Source organism: Pogona vitticeps, chromosome 1, assembly GCF_051106095.1.
Source record: "Pogona vitticeps strain Pit_001003342236 chromosome 1, PviZW2.1, whole genome shotgun sequence".
Lineage (NCBI taxonomy): Eukaryota > Metazoa > Chordata > Lepidosauria > Squamata > Agamidae > Pogona > Pogona vitticeps.
In genome coordinates this window covers 73,707,249-73,728,471 of record NC_135783.1, presented here as the reverse complement: position 1 = coordinate 73,728,471, position 21,223 = coordinate 73,707,249, and the positions used below count along the sequence as shown (strand labels likewise).

Here is a 21,223-nt window from a genome sequence, read left to right as displayed (position 1 = left end):
GCGGAGCAGAGAGGCTGTAGCGAGGAGCCCCCGCCGGGGAGAGAGAGAGAAAGAGGCAGGGAGGAGGGGGAGGGGAGGCGGCGACGAGAGCTGTGGCGGCAACAGCAGCAGGAGCCACCCCTCCCCCACCCCCCTTCGCCATGCCTCCTGCCTGGCTGGGCTTCTCTTTGTGCGCGCCGCCGCCGCCAGCGAGGGAGCTCCCAGGCCTCACCGGCGGGACTCTGCACTCGGGGGCAGCGGCGATCGCTGGAAGGGGGACGAAGGCGGTTCGGCGGGCGTGTACTCGTTCAGCGTAGAAGCCACTGAAAGCGCCGGAGCGCGCAAGCGAGAGAGGCATCTTCAAACCTTCGCTCCGTTCGCGGTTTCCCTGGGTTCTCTAGTCAGACGCGAGAAGCGCAGATCGCCACGAGGTGGCCAAAACAAAACAAGTAGGCATAGTTGGATAAGAGGAGGAGGGGCGTGCCTTGTAGGTTAATTCTTTGATAGCTTGGTTACAAGTTTTAAAAGCAGGTCGTTTGTTTTTCTAAAATGCAACTTCAAGGAGTCCTTTAAGCCTTGTTTATGAAAGCTATCAAGTATTTGACTGCTGGGAAGTTTGGAATATTATAACTGCAAATAGAAGCTGAGAAAAAGTTGGAAGATAAGGCTAAATTTTAATGAAAACAGTACCTACTGGTGTTCAAATTAACTTAAAATAGAACGATGTTGTTCATAATATGAATATATAGGCCATGGTCTGTTAAGTAATGGTATATCCTTACAGGGTATAAAATTGGTGTTTACATGCACATAATGTGATGGTAATTGACTGTTAGTAACTAGTTTCTTATTTCACAGTTGAAGTGTTGAGATTCTAGAAATGTAATGAAGTCTCCATTTTATAAAAATATAGTAGGAGTGCATAAGAATCTAATTATCTGTAAATGATGCTGTCTGACCCAAATAGGTTTTTTTTTGGCTGAGAAATGAATTGAGTAATAGTAGAACATAGATCTGAACTTTAAAAGAAATCAAAGAAATGATAGCAGTAACTTATTGGTTCAGTTTATGTTTGTTTAGAAAACATTCAGTTTAGTGGCATGCCATACGTTTGTGCTGCACCAGTGTTTGTAATACATAATTCTGGCACTCAAACACCCTGATATTTTTGGTCAGGTATGCAGAATACTCTGAAGTGTTTCTCTGTTGGGGCTGAAGTAGGCTATTTCTACACTTGAGTGTATCTACACTTGCTCTGCTGTTTTATGTATTTTTAGATTTCTTAGCAATCTGAAAGAAACAAGATATTTTCTTAAGGGCAGTTCTTTCTGAGTTACTACCAGATAAATGAGTGTAGCTGTTGTTTTTTGATAGGTCTTAGTTTGAGTGGTCATGACTGACCAGATAGGCCGGATATAAATAAAATAAGTAAGATAAATTGAGTAAAATTTTCTTTTTACTATGGCTTTTTATGTACTATTAGGGCCGTTTGTACAACAGTGGTAATTAAACTTTCCCTTTCCCACAACAACCATTACCTTTAATGCATGCCCTCAAAGCATAGGGCTTTTCCCCCCACATATTTTCCAAACCAAAAGTAACCAGAAGAGAGTTTCCCATTTGAAAAGGCAGTACAGAAGCTTTGGTCAGGAGGGTCTGTGATTGCAGCCTTAAGAGCCACATGTAGTTTATATGCTGCATATGTTTTCTATCTTTGTTGTACAAATTAATGTTGAGGAAGCATTTTCAGTTGGAAACAGAGAATCATTCCCTGGGATTTAACACCTTAAGTTCTGTTGTGTATAATACCTTTCATTTCTCAGAAGTTGACAATCTTTATTAACTGCCTTAAGCAAAGTAATACTAGTAAAATGGAGACCTGTATGTGGGAAACCTCAGGTTTTCAGAGCCATTTATCTTTACTCTAGTTTGGTTCTGCTAATTTCATTATAAATACAGTGGATCTGGAAAGATTTAGGTATTCCACATAAAGTATATGTTTCACTTTAGTGTTTTGGTACAGTTTAAGACTCAAGCAGCATTCTGATGCTAACTTTAATATTTGAAATATAGTTGTAATTCTTTTTTGCCATTATTGTCCTCTTTTCTTTTGGCATTTTTCTGTATCCTCTAGTCTAGTGCTTTAATTTTCTCTCACTGCAACCTGATGCCTTGTAAGTCCCTCTTAGTTCTGTTGGACTTTATGGGGCATAAGGTCATACCTTGTTGCTGCAGCCATATACATGTTCACCTGGGAATAGGCCCAATTGAATTTGAAAATAATTATGTGCTATCAAGTCATTTCTGACTTATGTCAACCCTTATCTTTGTATTCGTTGTAACCAACCCCTTATTCTGGTGGTGCTCAGGAATTGTGCACTTTGACCAAAGCTATACAGGATGGTTTTCCAAGGCACAGTGGGAGATTGAACTCGCAAATCCTAGATTTGCAGTGAGGAACTTCAACTCACAGAGCTATCCAGGCAACCCAATAGAATTTAATGAGGCTAAATTCTGAATGATTTTTACTATTTTTGTATTGTTCAGTGGGATTCCTAAGGCAGTGTATAGTAGAATAGATGTGAACAATTTTATAACTTTAAAATATTTTTAATTAAAAACCTGTAAGAAGCCCAGTATGGAGCCAGCCTGACTTCTCTTAGGAGAGAATTTCACAGTTGAGGTGTTACTGTAGTGAAAACTTTGTATCATGTGCATGCCAACTTGTCCTCTCGGGGTGCAGCATGTTCTACAGAACTCAGATTCTGCCAGAGCGCTCAGATTCCAAGTAGTTTGAATTGAGAGAATCTAGTCTTTCAGATGCCCTATCCCTGAACTGTTTAAGACTTGTAGGTTGAAATTCGCATTGTGCACACGGAAGCCAATGCAGTTTTGGTTAAGTACATTTGATCTCTGAATCGCATGCCAGGCAACAGTCTGGCCAGAGCAGATGGTACTGGCACTGCTTCTGAATGTTTTTCAAGGGCAACTCCATTGTAAAGCATGTAGCACTAGTCTTAATTAAGAGGTAATTAAAGTGTGTTTCAGTGTGGACACATTTGCCTTTTGTAGGAAGGGGTACACACTGTGCACTGATAGAAGCTGGTAAAGGTTCCCTTGTTAACATCCCAGGCTCAATTGTTTCTGTTTTCTAGATGAAGTGCAGTTTATTGGCAGTTAACAAATGTGACCTCACAGGTAATGTGTTAGAATGATCCTATATAGACTGTGGATAATCATGGTCAGTCCAAGAGTCTGTATCTAATGTGTCACCCTCAGATAACATGCCACATCATTTACTTGCATCTATATTGACAAAGTTGCATCTACAAATACCATCATAATTGTGGACCTTATGCTCATGGAAGAGTACAAGCCAATTTAGAAAGTTGTTGTTAAGTCGTGTCCGACTCTTCATGACCCCATGCACCAGAGCATGCCAGGCCCTCCTGTCTTCCACTGCCTCCCGGAGTTGGGTCAAACTCATGTTGGTAGCTTCGATGGCACTGTCCAGTCATCTTGCTTTCTGACGTGCCCTTCTCCTCTTGCCTTTACACTTTCCCAACACCAGGGTCTTTTCCAGGGAGTCTTCTCTTCTCATGAGATGGCCAAAGTATTGCAGCCTCAGAGTACTGGAACCTCTAGAAAGTACCCTTCTACAAATGACCTGCCTGCTTACTATTTCCATCTTGTGAAGATTGTTTCCTCAGTCATTTTACCACAGAATTTCAGTGTTACATAAATAGATTTGGATGTGTTAGTTGTGGGCAAGTGTGGCCCCTTGTTTTAGACCTACAGTATAGTGTTTTCCAATATTGCCCAGTGTTGAGAGATTACAAGAATTTCAGTTCAAATTCTTGAGGAGGGTTACAGTTGGCTATCCCCTCAGAGGAATAATCTTCAAATAAGTCTCCAGTAAACCTGTATCATACAAAGCATTGGAAAAGGCCCCAAACCAGTCTTTGGAAAACCAGAAAAATTGGTGATGTGTCAGCCCTTGTCAGGTGCTCCAGGTTGGGGATGGGAATCTTGTACTTCCGTACTTTAAGAAACAGAAAAAGATATCCTACACTTGCTATAAGATTTTTCTGCACAAGATTTTTAAAAATCTTGTAGAGTTTTTAGTAGTCACTTTTTTCTTCAACAAATGCCAGGCTGTGCAGGATTATTACAGTTCCTTTGCAAAACACCACCTTTCTCATGCAGGATTCAGAAAGGGTGAAATAAGTGCCCTTGTATAGAATTATTATAATTCATGTGCAAAACAGCATCTTTCTTGTGCAGAATTTAATAGAAAAAGCATCAAGCTGTGCTAGATATCGAAGCTTGTTGCATAGAATGGGGAAGAGGGCAGATTAAAGAGAAATGAGACCAAGTCTTGTGTCTGTGTGAAGCCTCTTTTGGGGAATCTCAGCATTGCGAAACTTAGAAAATTGTCTAGGAAGGAAAAATTTTCCAAGTCAGATTTGTACTCTAGGCATTCAAACTGCTCCTGTTATGGTTGTTCTGGGTTTTTCGGGCTCTTTGGCCATGTTCTGAAGGTTGTTCTTCCTGACGTTTCGCCAGTCTCTGTACAGGTTGCTGTCCTCTGAAGATGCCGGCCACAGAGACTGGTGAAACGTCAGGAAGAACAACCTTCAGAACATGGCCAAAGAGCCTGAAAAACCCAGAACAACCATTAGATCTCGGCCATGAAAGCCTTCATGAATATATTGCTCCTGTTATCTTTCATTGTAGGTCAGACTGATGGAGATTGGGAGTCCTAGCAATATTTCTAGTAGATCACGTTTCCTAGTCTGGCTCTGATCTATGTAACACTTAAATAAGATTATGCACTTTTGGAAGTTGATGGATCCATCATGTCGTCTGCCTTTAAAGTATAAAATACTTCCACATCATGAAATATAATCTGAAAAATTTGTTTTATGGGGGAGGATTGATCGTCTGCATAGTGTGCAGTAATTATATACACCAGATGTACAATGATGGGTTAATATAAATAAATTTGAAGCTTTTGTAGATGTACAAGTTGCTTTACAACCTATATATACCTACAAATGACTGTGTTACAAACTGACATGTACTTACAACAAATAGCTGTATGGCAGTTAGATTATGGAGCAAGAATTGTGTACTGTATAAAAATACTAACAAAATAGTCTGTATAATACAGTTGTATGATCAAAGCTTGAATACTTCTTTTTGTATCACTTAGTTACACAAATGTAAATTAAAAGAATGTCTGTATTGCTTAAAAGTTTTCTTTTTGTGGAAATCTCTTATGGTAGTGGAAATAAATGAGCTGTTCTGTAAATCTGTATGTAGGATTTAACTTCAGTATACAGACTAATTCCATGAATATTTACTCAGATTCTTGGGGTATCCTTGGTGCTTAAATCTGAAATAGCTGCCTTTTAAAATGAAAATAGCTTACTAGAAAGGTAAGAACATAAGAGCCCTGCTAGGTCAGACCAAGGGCCCATCTAGTCCAGCTTCCTGTATCTTACAGTGGCCCCACCAGATACCTCTGGGAGCACATGAGACAACTAGATACCTGTCTCCTAATACCCCTTCCCCTGCATCTGGCATTTTGAGCTACTTTCCTTTTAAGCCTGGAGATTATACATCCCCATCATGGCTTGTAACCTGCAGTGGACGGTTCCTCCAGAAATCTGTCTAATCCCCCTTTAAAAGCATCTAGACCAGATGCCATCACCACATCCTGTGGCAAGGAGTTCCACAGGCTAACATTCTGGGTAAAGAAATATTTTATCTGTTCTCACTCTCCCAACACTCAATTTGAGTGGATGTCCCCTGGTTCTAATAGTGTGTGAGAGGGAAAAGAGCTTCCCTCTATCCATTTTATCCACCTCCTGCATAATTTTATGTCTCAATCATGTCCTCCCTCACGTGCTTTTTCTCTAAAGAGCCCCAAATGCTGTAGCCTTTCCTCATAAGGGAAGTGCACCAGCCCAGTCATCCTTTTAGGCGCTCTCTTCTGCACCTTTTCTAGTTCCACTATGTCTTTTTTGAAGTGCAGTGACCAGAACTGTACACAATACTCCAGGTGTGGCCTTACCAACGTTTTGTACAATGGCATTATAAGGTTGGCTGTTTTATTTACAATCCCCGCTTTAATGGAACTGGCCTTCTTCACTGCTGCCACACACTAGGTTGACACTTTCATCGAGCTGTCCACCAGCCCACCCAAGATCTTGATCGGTCACATAACAGCTCATAACCCATTAGCTGATAACTAAAGTTATGATTTTTTCCATCCAATGTGCATTACTTTATATTTTCTTATATTGAAACGTATTTGCCCTTTTGCTGCCCATTCTCCCAGTTTGGAGAGATCCTTCTGGATCTCTTCACAATCCCTTCTGGTCTTCACCACTCAGAAGAGTTTTGTGTCATCTGCAAACTTGGCCACCTCACTACTTATCCCTGTCACCAGGTCATTTATGAACAGGTTGAAAAGCACCAGTCCAAGGACAAACCCTTGGGACACACCACTCTTCATCTCCATTGTGAAAATTGCCCATTGACACCTACTCTCTGTTTCCTGGTTCTCAACCAGTTCTCAGTCCATAAGAGGCTCTGCCCTCTTATCCCCTGACTGGAGTTTTCTCAGCAGCCTTTGGTGCGGGACCGTGTCAAATGCCTTCTGAAAATCCAGATAGACAATATCCACTAGTTCGCCTGCATCCACATGCCTGTTGACCTTTTCAAAGAATTCTAAAAGGTTTGTGAGGTAGTAACCATGATTGGATATTTACACAAACTGTTTCACAGTAACTTTTTCCCTGAAAGTTCTAATGTTCGTATGTATCTCAGCAGTAAAAGTTGGTGCAAGAAGGTGGTTGGAGATTATGGATGATGGTTTTCTGTTGCATTTGCTGGGGTTCATTATGAGTGCAAGATTTACCAATAGCATTGAGTAAAAATGATTTTTCAGGTATCGGAGTCTCTGTGCACAATTCAACAAATTGCTTTCACCAATCTTGATAGTTCACAGAAGTATAACTGTGTAGAGTTCCAGTTCAACCCAAAGGTCATCTAGTCCACTCCCCTGTTCATGTGGGAAATCCACAACCAAAGCTTCATTCTGTATAAAAACTTCTAATCAGAGAGGAGTCACCACTTTCTTTGGGAGTCTTCTGTCAAAGAGTTCTTATCAAGTTCTTTGCTGGGTTTGATTGTCCTCTCCCAATTTTAGACCATTACTTCAGGTCTTACCCTTTGGGGTTGCAGAAAATAACTTTATCTTCTACAGCAGTGGTTCTTAACCTTTGTTACTCGGATGTTTTTGAACTGCAACTCCCAGAAACCCCAACCAGCACAGTTGGTGGTGAAGGCTTCTGGGAGTTGCAGTCCAAAACTCCTGAGTAACCCAAGGTTAAGAACCAGTGTTCTACAGTATAGTCATTTAAATAGATGTAGGTGGCTATCCTCTCACCTGCAGTCTTCTGCAGGTTAAACATAACCCGTCTTCCTCTGCTGTGCCTCATGACTTACTTTCCTGACCTTTCACCATTGTGGTTGCTCTTCTCTTCATACACTTGTCAACATTCTTAAACTCTGGTGTTCAGAACTGAACACAGTACTTCAGGTAAGGTCTGACCAAAGCAGAACAGAGCAGTAATATTGCATCCCTTGATCTGGACACTTGTGATGTGCACTAGCACTGAATTACCTTTTTTGTTGCCATATCTAACGTTTGGTTTATTTCAACATAACCAACAAGGCACTCACACATATTCTTAAATATGGAAACCAGTGGTATGCTTTATTCAGAACAACCTGAAAGTTTGCTACTGCTAAAGAGAGTAAATATGTTTCAGTGAGTCAATTTTGGTTTTTTGCGACTATTTCCAGAGCTGTCTTCTAGGTATAAAATGCCCAAAAGTACCTTACCATTCATTCCTTAGGGGGTTTTGTAGCCATATGGCTTATCCAAAATAGGAAATCCAATTACATTTGCATAAGCCTGGGAGGCAGGAAAGTTTTAAGGGTCAGATCATACTTTTGCACTATTAAAGAGCAGGCCGGGTAGTGGGGCTCGTCAGCCATGGAAGGCAGCCCATGTAAGAGAAGGAAAACTCCGATTTCAAACCTCCACTGCCTTGTGGCTATATCCACTCATGGAAAAGGCTTCAGGAGTTAACCTAGAGGCAAAATCCGGAGCTGGAGTCCCGAAGGCAGCTCGTGTCGTTCTGCCAACTCCTGCGACATTGCTGGAACCAGTTGTATTGGCTCTTGCCTTTCCATTAGACCATTTCAGCAATGTGGAGAGGGGGGATCTGCTGCTTGGGTAACAGCCTATCCTCCATATTACCTTACCTGGGCTTCATGCTCTGGAGAGGACACTCCTCAGTTCAGAGCATGTCACCATAGTCTCTCAAGACTGAAGGATGCCTATGATGGCTTATCCAAGACCACACAGGATGGCTTTTCTGCGAGGCATACTGGTGAACTGAATTCCTGAGCCCTCAGCTATGCAGCCAAATCCCTTCAGCATAAATATTGGTAGCAAATTGCTGTAAGTAAGGTTAGAAGCAGCATAACTTGGGGTAGTTTGATACCAGTACAAAATCTGTTTGTGTCATACCATTGTGTAATCTTTGATTGGATTTTGACCAATATGATTTGCCATGTTCATTCATCTGCTAGCATACCCTTGCCAGAAATATTTACGTTTAGTAGTTTCCTGTATTGGCTTCACTATTATGCCATTTTTAATGCTCAGGTATTATCACAAGGTAACCAAAAGGCAATAAGCCAGGTTTTACATAAACATTTCAATTTCTTGAGATAGGGACAGAAGAGTTACTACACTGCTGAAAGTGATAAATTACCAGATTTACTTGGACTTTCATTCCCAGACTTAGATTAAATAAGATCTTTAACTTTGATTCTGAATTCACTTGCCCAACTGATGAGGTTAATTCTTAATTTAATTTTAGCTACAGGTTATATACATATGTATTTAGTCCTCATCTTATGAAACAAAGTTACATGCATTTTCTTACAGATCCATGGTGGCCACTTGATAAACATTAGAACCTCAAGACTTAGCGCTGTATTGACACTGTTCCTTGTTTCTAATGTCTTGAAGGGAAATGTATTTCCATTTGTATATGGATTTCTACTGCTTACTCTTACAATACTAGTCAATCTCCCATACCCGACAGCCTAACATGAACAGAACCTTATTTTCAGGTTAGGTCTTATTTTTGGAAACGGTACTGGTCTTTGGAATGTTTTTTCCCCAGACTTCTTGCTAGAAGAATCATTCTGCTTATAAAATCCATCTGATTAAGTTGCTTATAGTTAACCAGTTCATTAACTCTGTGCCTGTTATAGCTGTCAAAAACCCAGCTACGGTTACATGAGGTTCTTGATAGTGTGTACTTCATAACGATGAAGTTAAAATATTCATACTCGTTTCATAAATACCATGGAAAAATAGACTAGATTGCACAAAACATATTTTTAGAAATACCAGAAAAATTAATACTGCAAATGTAATATCCTACCAAGGCTAGGGAAAAGTTTTGGAATTCAGGTAGTTCAGGAATTTCACTTATTGAGCCTTTCTTGATCATTTTGCCCAGTTTCATTTCACTGATACTTTTTTGATTTGTGTTTCACTCTTTTCCTTATTTATATCAATCCTTATGGAACTCCAGGTTATGGGGACTTTGTTTTCTTCTGTTCAGAATTTGTACAGGCATAGCCATGCACTCTAATAGAGGGATCTCCAGACTTAAGGTACTGGCAGGCACACTTCACACTTTGGAAAAGTCAAACTAATCAGTTTTGAAGAAGGGAGAACAAGTGAGGCTAAGGGAAATAATTTGAATACCAGCTGGAGGATCAACTCCTTTGCTCCATGTTGTTAAACAATATTTTTCATAACCTTCCAGCTTGTTCCTGAACACTCACACATGCACATACACCCTGCTTATCACCATCAATGCGGAGATACAACCATCTCTCAAACATACTCCTTTGTGCTACACCCCTTTGTGCTACTTTTCAACCTTCAAGTCACCCTGCGCCATGAGTTACATTGTACTGTAGATCTATTTGCCAGTAAGTCTCCACTACATATGGCCAGGCTTACAGTGCACACTTTCAACAGTGACATCACACCAATCATGGAAGTAGTTCTGCCAGCGCTGCCCTGCCTCTTTCCAACAGCCAACTGCTCCATCAAGGAGGGGGAAAGACAAGTCTCCCTGCTCAAGTGCTGAGCGGTCTGCTGAAGGGAGAGGCGGGGCAGTGCCGTGGAACTAAGTCCACATTTGATACAATGTTGCCACCATCGGACATGCGTGCTGCAAGGAGCCTGGCGAGTGGACTGGGCTGGTTCTAGGGAATGAGAATGGACTGCTATGGCACCAAGCTTGGTATTCATTTCCTCTGGGAGACAAATACACAGCTCCCATATCTATCCAGAATAGCAAAAAGAGAAGCTCAAGATTTGTGAGTAGGAAGCTGATCTTAAATTTAATTTAAAAACTTAAAAACTCACTGGTTCATGTACATAATCTAGGAAAAGCAGAATTTATTCTTCAAAATGTTCAGCAGCTAATTCAACTGCTTTGAAGTTGTTTGGAAACATTTTGAATACATTCTGAGAAGCATCTTTATATGACACTAACAAACAGCCCTGACCTCACCTGCCCGTCACTGCAGAACATTGACACAGGAGCCAATGAGTGAATGGAAGACAGAGCCAGGGGGGAGGGAGGTTAAAAAAGACTGGTGGGTGGAGTCTGAGGAGAGAGAGACTTGTGATTTAAAAATGGATGAAGAGTGAGTTAGATAATTGTAATAGTGTGGATTGTAGCAGAGGGTTAAAAGAGGTTTGAAGTAATACGTATCCTGATTCAGATATAAGTGATTTGCAACCTGTAATTTACTCCACGAGTGTTTATTGATTATCAACTTCCCTGGTTAAATAAAAGACTTACGTTTTGATTACACATGAGTCTCAATGCTTAAATGATATTAAAGCAGTAATATCTGGTGGCAGCGAAGAAGGAGGAAGAGTGAGATCCTCGTGAAGGCCAGGGGGATAGGGGCTTCAGAGGAGATCACAACAGACATAATGTCCAGGGAATGGAATTGCCAACTACTTCTGCTCTTGATGGTGAGCTTTAGCAGGTGGGGACCTTGAATCAAGCATGAACATTAGGAGATGAAGCTATTTAGCATGGCTGTGTTCAAGCACTAGTCATGTGAAAGATTATTAAGAAATTATCTGCAACACAGTACTTGCAAAGAAAGTTCTCTAAAATTAAACTAAAATGGAGGGACTCCTTGGCGATTCGGTCAGTTCTGGCATGTTTGTGTACTTGCAGTTGAACCATTTTATGGGCTAGTTTAGGGATTCCCAAACTGCGCTGTGGCTCCAAGGAACACCGTGAAACTTAGACAGAGGCACCATGGAAAAGGGAAGGAACATGGAGCTATGAAGGCTATAAAGGAGCTGTTCATTCATCTATAAACAGCTCCTCTATCACTTTCATGGCTCTATGTCTAACACGAATAGGAAGTGGAGGCCATGTGCTTGCCTCTTACTATTTCTATGGTCCCCAGTTGAAGTGCTTGACAGATACCTTTGGGAATTTCCTGTATCAGGACCTGGAAGGAGGTAAGCTCTAGGGGAAATTGGGGGGGGGGGGGAGAGTAAAGATCCAGCTTCTGGTGGGAGAGAAAGTCCTGATGGCCCCTGCCAGCAAGGGGAGACATGGCCAGAGGTCAGAAAATTAAGGGAGCAGTGAGGTCAAAATGTTTGGAAACCACCGGGCTAGGTTCCGCCTACTATCCCAGCTCAAATCAGCACAATAAAGTGTTAATACTTTACCATTGTTCCTACTGCATATCTGAATCTGTTTTAAAATGACCTCAAACTGCTATAAATATTAGAGGAGGGTTCAGCTGTGCCTTTAATGTTTCCTTTTTCTGTGAATAACACATACAGTGGTATAGTTTCATGTGAGTTTGCTGAATGTTTTACAAAGTCACTTCTATACAAAATATTTCTAAATGTGGCGAACTTTTGCAGTGCATGATTTTTTCACAGCAAATTAAAAAAACTGCTAGTGTAGATACGTTTGAAAGAAAGATGTTCATTTCTGTTTTGAAAGGGATGCAGCCATCTTAAAAAGGATTGATTTGCATAATTTTCCAGAACCACGTGACTGATTTAAGATTTGGCCCATCTACAATGACTTCAACTGTTTTGGAAGCAACAACTGTCCATATATTTTGTTATTACAGTTGAATTTTCCATAAATGTGAAGAATTAAACAAAATTGTTGCAGTTGTCTCCAAAATCTCAATTGTCACTCATTATGGTGTCAGAAAAGCATTCTGAGTTCAAATAAGACCTGCAAAATAAAACAAGTTACTAAGTATCATCTTTTATTTTTAATATTCAAGTTATGAATAGGGCTGCTTATGCTGTTAAAATAGCACTTCACAAAGCACAAAAAGCAAGACGTCAGAATGCCTGGGATAAATTTCAAATATTCAGAAGATGGACCCCTCAAAACAACAAGAACCAAGTGTATCCAGTGATCATGAAATATTGAGATCGAGAAATAATAAAATAGAAGACACAGCAGGATGGAACCTTCAGTGGTACTGAAGAGGTACCAAATTATTTATTATTAACAGTCACTCCTCTCTCCAGACTTTGTGTGAGGCCCCAGCACTAGCCATCCATTAAAGATACCGAGGCTCAGGGACATTTCGGATTTTTAAAATAGCAACTAAAGCAGAAGTGGGGAACGCTTCTCTGTGAAGGCCCTACTCCCTCAACTGAATGCCAGAAGGAGTCAGGGTCTAGTCATTTCCCCTTTTTGTCTCTTCTTCTGTACTGAGAGACAAACTGCTCTTTTGGCCAGAGATCTGAACTCATTGCTAGCAGTGTTTTTTTTTTTTTTAAATCGGACCAAGAGCTCACTCTGCTGTTAAGGTGGGTGGGTCAAGAATGTAGACAAGCAAGGTCCACTGCAGGCCTGCGAAGAAAGGAAGTGCCTTTGAGATTTAACCCACTACAGTTACAACAATGGATGAAGAGGCTGTTCAAGATAAATGTGCATCTCCAATATAGGGCTGCTTCATTAGGATCACAGAAATCTTGTATGGAAGCCAGTATAGGCAAGCAATAATACGCAATACTTTTGTCACATGACTAATTCATATAAACAGAAAAATCCATATGCTAGTGCAAGTTACGTACATAACAAAATTCCTTCATATGTGGGAGGTGATCCTGAAGGATCCAGCTGATTTTGAATTCTTGCACTGATTACTAGTATAACATACATTGGTACTGTACTCTGGCTATGTGTAAACTGAACTAGTAAGCTGCTCAGTTTCTGCACCACATCTGGTAACTGAGGGACAATTTATTCTTAGTATTGTGGAACAAAGAAACAACATTTTAATGTGCTGATTACTAGAGAATAATGTATGAAGGTTAAATATTATTTGTAGGTGTTGCCCATAAATATCTTCTGAGGTTACCTTAAAGGTAAATGTTCCCCTTGACATTTAGTCCAGTCATGTCCAACTCTAGGGCGCAGTGCTCATCCCCGTTTCCAAGCCATAGAGCCAGCGTTTGTCCGTAGACATTTTCCATGGTCACATGGCCAGAGCAGCTAGACACGGAACACCATTACCTTCCCACCGTGGTGGTGCCTATTTATCTACTTGCATTTGCATGCTTTTGAACTGCTAGGTTGGCAGGAACTGGGACAAGCGACGGGAGCTCACTTCGTTACGTGGATTCAATCTCACGACTGCGGGTCTTCTGACCTTGCAGCACAGAGGCTTCTGGGGTTTAACCCGCAGCGCCACTACATCCCTGAGGTTACCTGTAGCCCTATCTAATGACACAAACTATAAAGATGCTTGCTATTAATTGTCATTCTTTTTCTGACACTGCACACAAGCGGTATCAGGAAAAATGTATACTGTAGCAAACTAACCTCTATAGTGATAAGTATCACTATCATCCACTCCAAGCGCAAGGCATGTCTTTCACTCAAATGATTTCTCATCAGGTCTGTCAACTCTGTGCAATGTTGGAGCTTCTCATTCACCACCTGCAATAGTATAGACAAGAACTGATGCCTCAGAAATCCTTAGGAAAATTTCTATTTGGAAATCTTATATATGAAATTGTTCAGCAAACTCATATTTGTTGAAATTACTTGTCACATAAAACTGTCCAGACACACATCTTAAAGTTGGGTGAACTCTGTAAGAACTGATGTTTTTTCAAATTAAAATGAAAGCAATGTGCAACATACAGTACCTGCATTGTATACTCACATAATCAGCATTTGGGGTCTGGCAGTATTTTGATGTTAGTTGACCTACTGAATAATATTCTGCTGCTTAGGTGTTACAATGTAAGCTGTAACAGCAAATTGTCACTAATTTAAAAGCCAGTGTTTGTACTCCACATTGTGTGCTAACTCATGTAACTATTGTCCAACAGGGATTCTGATGATTAGGTTATAAAAGAAACCAAAGGATGGACACTACACACAAACTCTTAAGAGTCAGAAGAAAAAGAGTGTTCCATTAATGAACAGTTACTACAATATTAATTTTTGATGATGGAAGTTAAAAGCTAAAAAAATGGGAAAGGACAATTCATTGCAGTACGGAGAACATCCTCAGAAAATTCCCACAGGCACAACAGTCACCTGAAATGCCACCTGAAATTATGAACCAGCATAACTGCGTATATGAATGCAAAGGAGATGCCACCAGAATTATTTACAAATGTGGATGTGTCTTCCAAGCAATGTTCCTTCTATGGTGTGCACCTGCATGCACGTGCAATACCCCTCAGTCTGCACAGCTTCCTCCTCTGCACAGCCCCTTTGGTTCTGGTCATGATGGAACCTCACACGCAAGTGCCAGAGGGCATAATGCACATGTACACAAGAGAGAAGTCATGTGCAAGAGAAGCAGAGCCCTGCCCAGCGGGGCTGAATATTAGAGGGTGCATTACTTCCAAGTGACACCCAAGGTTGACTGCTTTACACATGATACATCTTTAGCAAAATTTTGGATTTGTTATTTGGAGGATAAAGACAAGCATTACTTCAAAAGTTAGTTTACCTAAAACAGCCACTTCTTAGATTCCCAATCTTATTGAAAGCTAGTTCCCCCCACCACACTTTTAAAAGACAACTTAAAAGCAACTTATGAATCTGACAGAAAGACAGCAAGGCAATATTTGTATAGGCCTGCCCTTATGTGCCATGGGGATTCACAAATGTAGTATAAAAGATTCTTAGTGTCAGATTGCTACAGTGTTTTTCTTTCTTCACAATACAATGGAAATCAGAATAAGAATGAACTTAACAGGATAAAACACTACATGACAACAAAATGAAACACTAAAACTACAGTGGTGCCCCGCATGAGGACGATAATCTGTCCCATTGAAATCACTGTTTAGCGAAATCGTCGTCATGCAAAATCCGTTTCCCCATTGGAATGCATTGAAATCTGGTTTAATGTGTTCCAATGAGGAAAATACCTTGTCATCCAGCGAAGATCGCCCACAGGGAAGCCATTTTGCGAGCGCCAATAAGCTGTAAAAATGGCTGCCCTGTGAAGCATGGGTCTGGAAAACACAGGGCAGCCATTTTGCGAAGCCGATGATCAGCTGTAAAAATCGTCTTGCGAATAAACGGTTAGCGAAGCACGGACCTATTCAACGTCCAGCAAAAATCCCCCATTGGAATGACTGTTTTGCAAATCACTATAGTGATCACAAAAAGTCATTATGCGGATTCGTCATTAAGCGGGGTTGTCGTCTTGCGAGGTACCACTGTATTTGCACAAGATGAAATTTCCTCCTATTTTCCTTGTTTCTCCTGCAAATGCCTGACCAAACCAAGGCTCAACTTCTCCCAAAGTCTTCTGGCATGGGCAGAAGACTCATAAGAAGGAAATAGGCTTGTGATCTTTCCTTGTTGAAAAACATGTAATATGTTGAACAGGAAAAAGAAAAGAAAAAAGAAACAACTTCTTTAACAACAGTTTGAGAAGGACCCACAAAATCATAATGATAAAGGTTATATTGTGAGAAAAGCTAAAATACATACCTTAACTCGACGATGAATACTGAGAAACTGATACATTTTATCATAAAGCTGTTCAAGGTGCTCTCTATCCCAGTAGAAATCTGGGGTAATCAGTAGGTCAGAACTCAAATTTATGCGGTGCCTGGGGAAAGGCGGGAAAGTGAACAGTTAAATTTTTTATTTAGTAGCAGTACTTACCATATTTTTCTGTGTATAAGCAGGATAAGAAAATTTGATTGCTGTTTTCCCTCTCCACTTCCTAAGTCCTGCAAAAGCAGGATGAAAGGGCTAAAAGGAAGTGGAGGGGGAAAGCAGCCGTGAAAGGGCTGCAGGATCAAAGGGCTGCAATCATGCAGTGCTTTGATCCCTTTCCCCCCTTACTTCCTTACTGACCCTCAGTTTTTAGTCTAAAGATTTTAGATAAAAGTATCTTATACACAGAGAAATACGGTATATCCCTAATTTTAGTCTGAACTAGTAATGATCAATGGGTGCGTTCACAGCTATCGTTGAACTGTGGTTTGCCATTGTAAGAAAAAGTATTGAAGGACTCGTGTCTATGACTTGCTTGTTACATATGCCAGATCTACTCCCTTTTCCAGTTGAGAGAAAATGGCAAACAATGGTTTGTCTCAAACTTGGGGAAAAAAGGAGGGATAACAAAAAGAGGACTGAATGAAGCCAAAGTTCTTTTAGGACTCATTTTCATCGAATGAGGTTGGCATAGTACCATGATGTAGCATGACACATGAACCAGCCTCTTCCTTGCTATTCTGGCAAAGCTGTTCTCTAGAAACAATGTTACCAATCTATTCCCATAATAATTGTTTTACAGGGAACACATTTGTGATTAATTTTTAATGAATGGCTATGAGATACTAATAAATGAACCACTTTTCTTTGACTATCTTCTATCAAAAGCATTTTATGAAGCAAATATGTCATCCCTCTGAAGCAATAATGAATTTCAGAATTTCTCTTGACTGTAAGATTTATACTTGATCCCCACTCTTAACAGTTGATTTAAATTTTATAAATCAGATCCATCCATCCCTAACATTTATTGGTAGAAACTTGAGAAAAGTTGCCAAGCATCTGGGGGGGAAAATATCAAATGACTAGTTCCTTAAGCTGTTGTTGCCTTTTCTGTTTACTTAGGCCTACACCTCTACAAAAACCTCATGGCAACCTCAGACAAAGAATTCTTAAAACTTTTGGAAGATTTCAAATACAGTGTTTTCCTGAAAATAAGACAGGGTCTTATATTAATTTTTGCTCCAAAAACGCATTAGGGCTTATTTTCATGGGATGTTTTAATTTTTTCATGTACAACAATCTACATTTATTCAAATAGAGCCACGTCACCTGCACAATGGTGGAGGGTGGGGTTTCACTTATCTGGGGCTTATTTTTGGGGTAGGGCTTATATTATGAGCATCCTGAAAAATCATACCAGGGCTTATTTTCAGGTTAGGTCTTATTTTCAAGGAAACAGGGTACTCTATAGAGTCTAGTCTACTATTCAAACAAAACAAAGTCAACATGGACTTTGGTTTCAGACAGCATGGATCTTTCAAGCACATTTGACTGGATTAGCTGCATTAAATTTACTGGATTTGTTATTTTCCAATACTTTTCATACTTGTTAAGACTGCATGTGGTCCTCTCCTTCAGTTAGTAAACTAATATTTTTAAATTAGGGAGGCTGATAGGGGCAAAATGCCCTTGTTGGTCCTCCTGTCAGTGGCCTTTGATACCGTTGACCATGCGCTCCTCCTGGGGAGGCTCTCTGAGTTGGGGATTGGAGGTTTGGCCTTGGCCTGGCTCTGGTCCTTCCTGGAGGACTGTCCTCAGAGAGTACAGCTTGGGTAGATGCTGTCTACTCCATGGACTGTCAATTATGGAGTCCCGCAAGGATCGATCATCTCCCCAGTGCTATTTAATATCTATATGAGGCAACTGGGTGAGGTCATCAGGGATTTTGGAACGTTGTGTCACCACTATGCAGATGACACCCAGCTCCTTCTGGAGTGGATGTCTCATCTGGTGGACAACTTGATGCAAGTCAATCCAGTGTGTGGTGGCAGTGAAGAAGGCCAATTCCATGCTAGGTAAAGGTAAAAGTTCCCTTTGACAATTTTTGTCCAGTCGTGTTCGACTCTGGGGGGTGGTGCTCATCCCCGTTTCCAAGCCATAGAGCCAGCGTTTGTCCAAAGACAATCTTCCATGGTCACATGGCCAATGTGACTTAGACATTCCCACTAAGGTGGTCCCTATTTATCTACTCGCATTCTGAATGCTTTCGAACCGCTAGGTTGGCAGGAGCTGGGACAAGCGACGGGCACTCACTCCGTCACGTGGATTCGATCTTACAACTGAAGATCTACAGACCTTACAGCACAGAGGCTTCTGCGGTTTAACCCGCAGCACCATCATGTCCATGCTGGGTATCATTAAAAAGGGGGTTGAAAATAAAAACCAACATTATAATGGCATCTGGTGGGGCCACTGTGAGATACAGGAAGCTGGCCTAGATGGGCCCTTGGTCTGATCCAGCAGGGCTCTTCTCATGTTCTTATGTCCCTTTAGTGCTGCCAAGACGCCATGTTGGGGTAGATGAAGGATAACAGACCGAGGCTGAACCCGGACAGGACGGAAATCCCGACGGTGGGCGCCCCTAGTGTCTGTAGTCTGTGCTTCTCTTTCTTCTTTGGGGGGCACTCTTTCTGCGAAGGATGAGGTGCACAGTTGGGTGTGCTTTGGGGCAGAGTGCTGTCAATGGAATCTCAGATACTGTCTACAGTCTGCTCTGCCTATTTCCACCCAAGATGGATTGCCCATCTGCATCCCTACCTTGACTCCAGGTCTCTCACCATGCTGGTCCACATACTCATAGTCTTGAGATTAGACTACTGTAATGTTCTCTACATGGGACTGCCCTTGGTGCTGTCATGGACCCTGTCAGGTCCAGAACTCATACGCCAGACTACTGAGCAGGGTAAGGAGACATCAATGTATCTCCCCAATCCTGGCTGCTCTGCCCTAGTTGCCTGTCCATTTCTGTGCAAACTTCAAGATGATGGTGTTAACATACACAGCCATAACCTGTTTGGGACCTCACTATGTGGTAGAATGCCTCCTTTCGACTAGATCTGCCTGCCCTGTAAGATCTTCCCAGGCTAGGCAGTTGAGAGTTTTGACTCTAGGAGAGGCCCGGAAAATGATGACCAGAAACCAGGCCTTCTCGGCGGTCAACCCACAACTGTGGAATCATCTCCCGCCTGAAATTCACCTGGATTTTCCAGTGATCACTAAAAACATTATTTAGACAGGCCTTCCCGGACTTGTTAATATCCTGAAACAATAATGCTTTAACATCTAGATATTCAACCCTCCGCCATGCCTTTACTATTTGATTTTTAATGTTTTTATTGGTATTATTTTCACTTTTGTCTGAATTGTATTGATTATTTCTGTCTTATTGTTCTGTTTTATTATAGGGTATTGTACCATATTGTATTACTGTAATGTGTAGACTGCCCAGAGTGCCCTGGGTTGCCAGATGGGTAGTATAAAAATCAAACAAACACCTAATTTTTTTAAAAAAGTTGTTCTATATTTATGCATATACAGTCTTATGTATATTTGTATCATCTATATGCATATAGCCGCCCAGAGTAGTCAATTGACTAGATGGGCTGGGTATAAATGCAATAAATAAATAAATAAATAAATTTTCCTCTAGAAATTAACTAGTACATTTTCTGGTCCCAAAGTAAAAAATGGAGAAGGAATAGTGTTGAAGGAAATTTTTTAAAAAGAAAGCACAGGTTTAAAAATGAAAAATGAACCAGATGAAAACAAGATTAGACAGATATGTACACACTCAAGTCTCTGATTAAGAAATTGTAAGAAAGTTGAAAGTAGAATAATTGGCCACAATGAAGGGATTGTGAGATGCCTATCCAAGCATGCTTAGATACATGGGTTCCTTCATAATTTTAATCACCACTGCAGTAAAGTTAACTTTGGATTTGAGTATATATCTACAGACACCGGTTGAAATCCAGTAGTAAGTCATAACTAGAATCAATGGAACTTACATAGGTGTTAACTCACCAAATACCTACTGACTTAATGGACTTACTCTAGTTGCTTCTTACTACTGGATTTTAGCCAGTAAGTGAGAATTACCCATTAATTGGTTGGTTCAAATTCCTTCAAAATTTGTAGACAGATTTAATCTTTCTTCTTGTTTTTTAATTAAGATACCTTAATGAAAATAGTTCCCCAATCTTCTGCATCACATCAGCATGAGATAGTTTCATCTTCTTTCTTGATTTTAGAATCTGTAAAAAGATAGTAACAGGTTGCGAGGAGCTCCTTTGTGGCTTTGATATTTTAAAAACAACTCTAGTTATACAGATGCTACCTCTACTGATGAACTTAGCAATTTCCTCTGGCTTTGCTCAGTTCTGAATTCACAGGATTGTATTTCATAGTTAATGTAGCTCCTTCTGTGCAGTACTAAGTGTTCCAATAGATAGGCCTCCTACAGCCATTGTAGTGTCCCTTAGACTTCCTACATTGCTGGAGGAGGTGAACCTGGTTTCTGAAAATTTGATTTGGGAAAATTTCAGCATTCCTACGAAGGCTGTCTTAGTTGGGGTAGTTTGGGAATTTGTGGCTATAAGACTGTCTCAAACTTTATATCTGCTATCTTTTATTCTGGTTATTGATTGCATATTATATTAGGTTTTGAACTTTTTATTATTTATACTCCTATGTACTGCCATTAAATCTGAATTAATGAGGGTCAACATAGAAATGTTTTGAATAAGCAAACACTCACACACATGGGAAGCTTTAACCATGACACTATTCCAGCAGTCATGCTTATAATTACAAATTGGAGGTTACTTTCAGGCCATGGTGGAAGGTTCAAATCCTCTACATGCAGATCTTAACTTGCAGATGGAGACTGCTGCTTCTAAGCTGCCGCAAGTGGCATGGAAGCAATAATCCCAGCTGCTTCACCATCACAGAGGGGTGAGGAGGCTAGCAGCTCTTCTTCCTGCCCAGTGATTCTGATGGGCAAGAATTTAGCTGTG

The 21,223-nt window shown here is 40.7% G+C and overlaps 1 protein-coding gene across 6 annotated transcripts in view; it reads right to left on the bottom strand.

Moving 5' to 3' along the window:
* Nucleotides 1-11,915: 11,915 nt before the first annotated feature.
* Nucleotides 11,916-21,223, bottom strand: part of RMND1 (required for meiotic nuclear division 1 homolog) — a 30,293-nt gene continuing 20,985 nt past the window's right edge. For 3 of the 6 annotated variants that reach the window (XM_078383269.1, XM_078383268.1, XM_020806034.3), the window contains exons 9-12: nt 20,385-20,461; nt 16,134-16,254; nt 13,992-14,108; nt 11,916-12,383 (exon numbers count right to left, since the gene is read on the bottom strand). In XM_078383269.1, coding sequence (XP_078239395.1) covers nt 12,354-12,383; nt 13,992-14,108; nt 16,134-16,254; nt 20,385-20,461 — 345 coding nt within the window. In that variant the 3' untranslated portion in view covers nt 11,916-12,353. The other 3 variants (XM_020805955.3, XM_020805869.3, XM_020805787.3) reach the window with 1 other exon arrangement.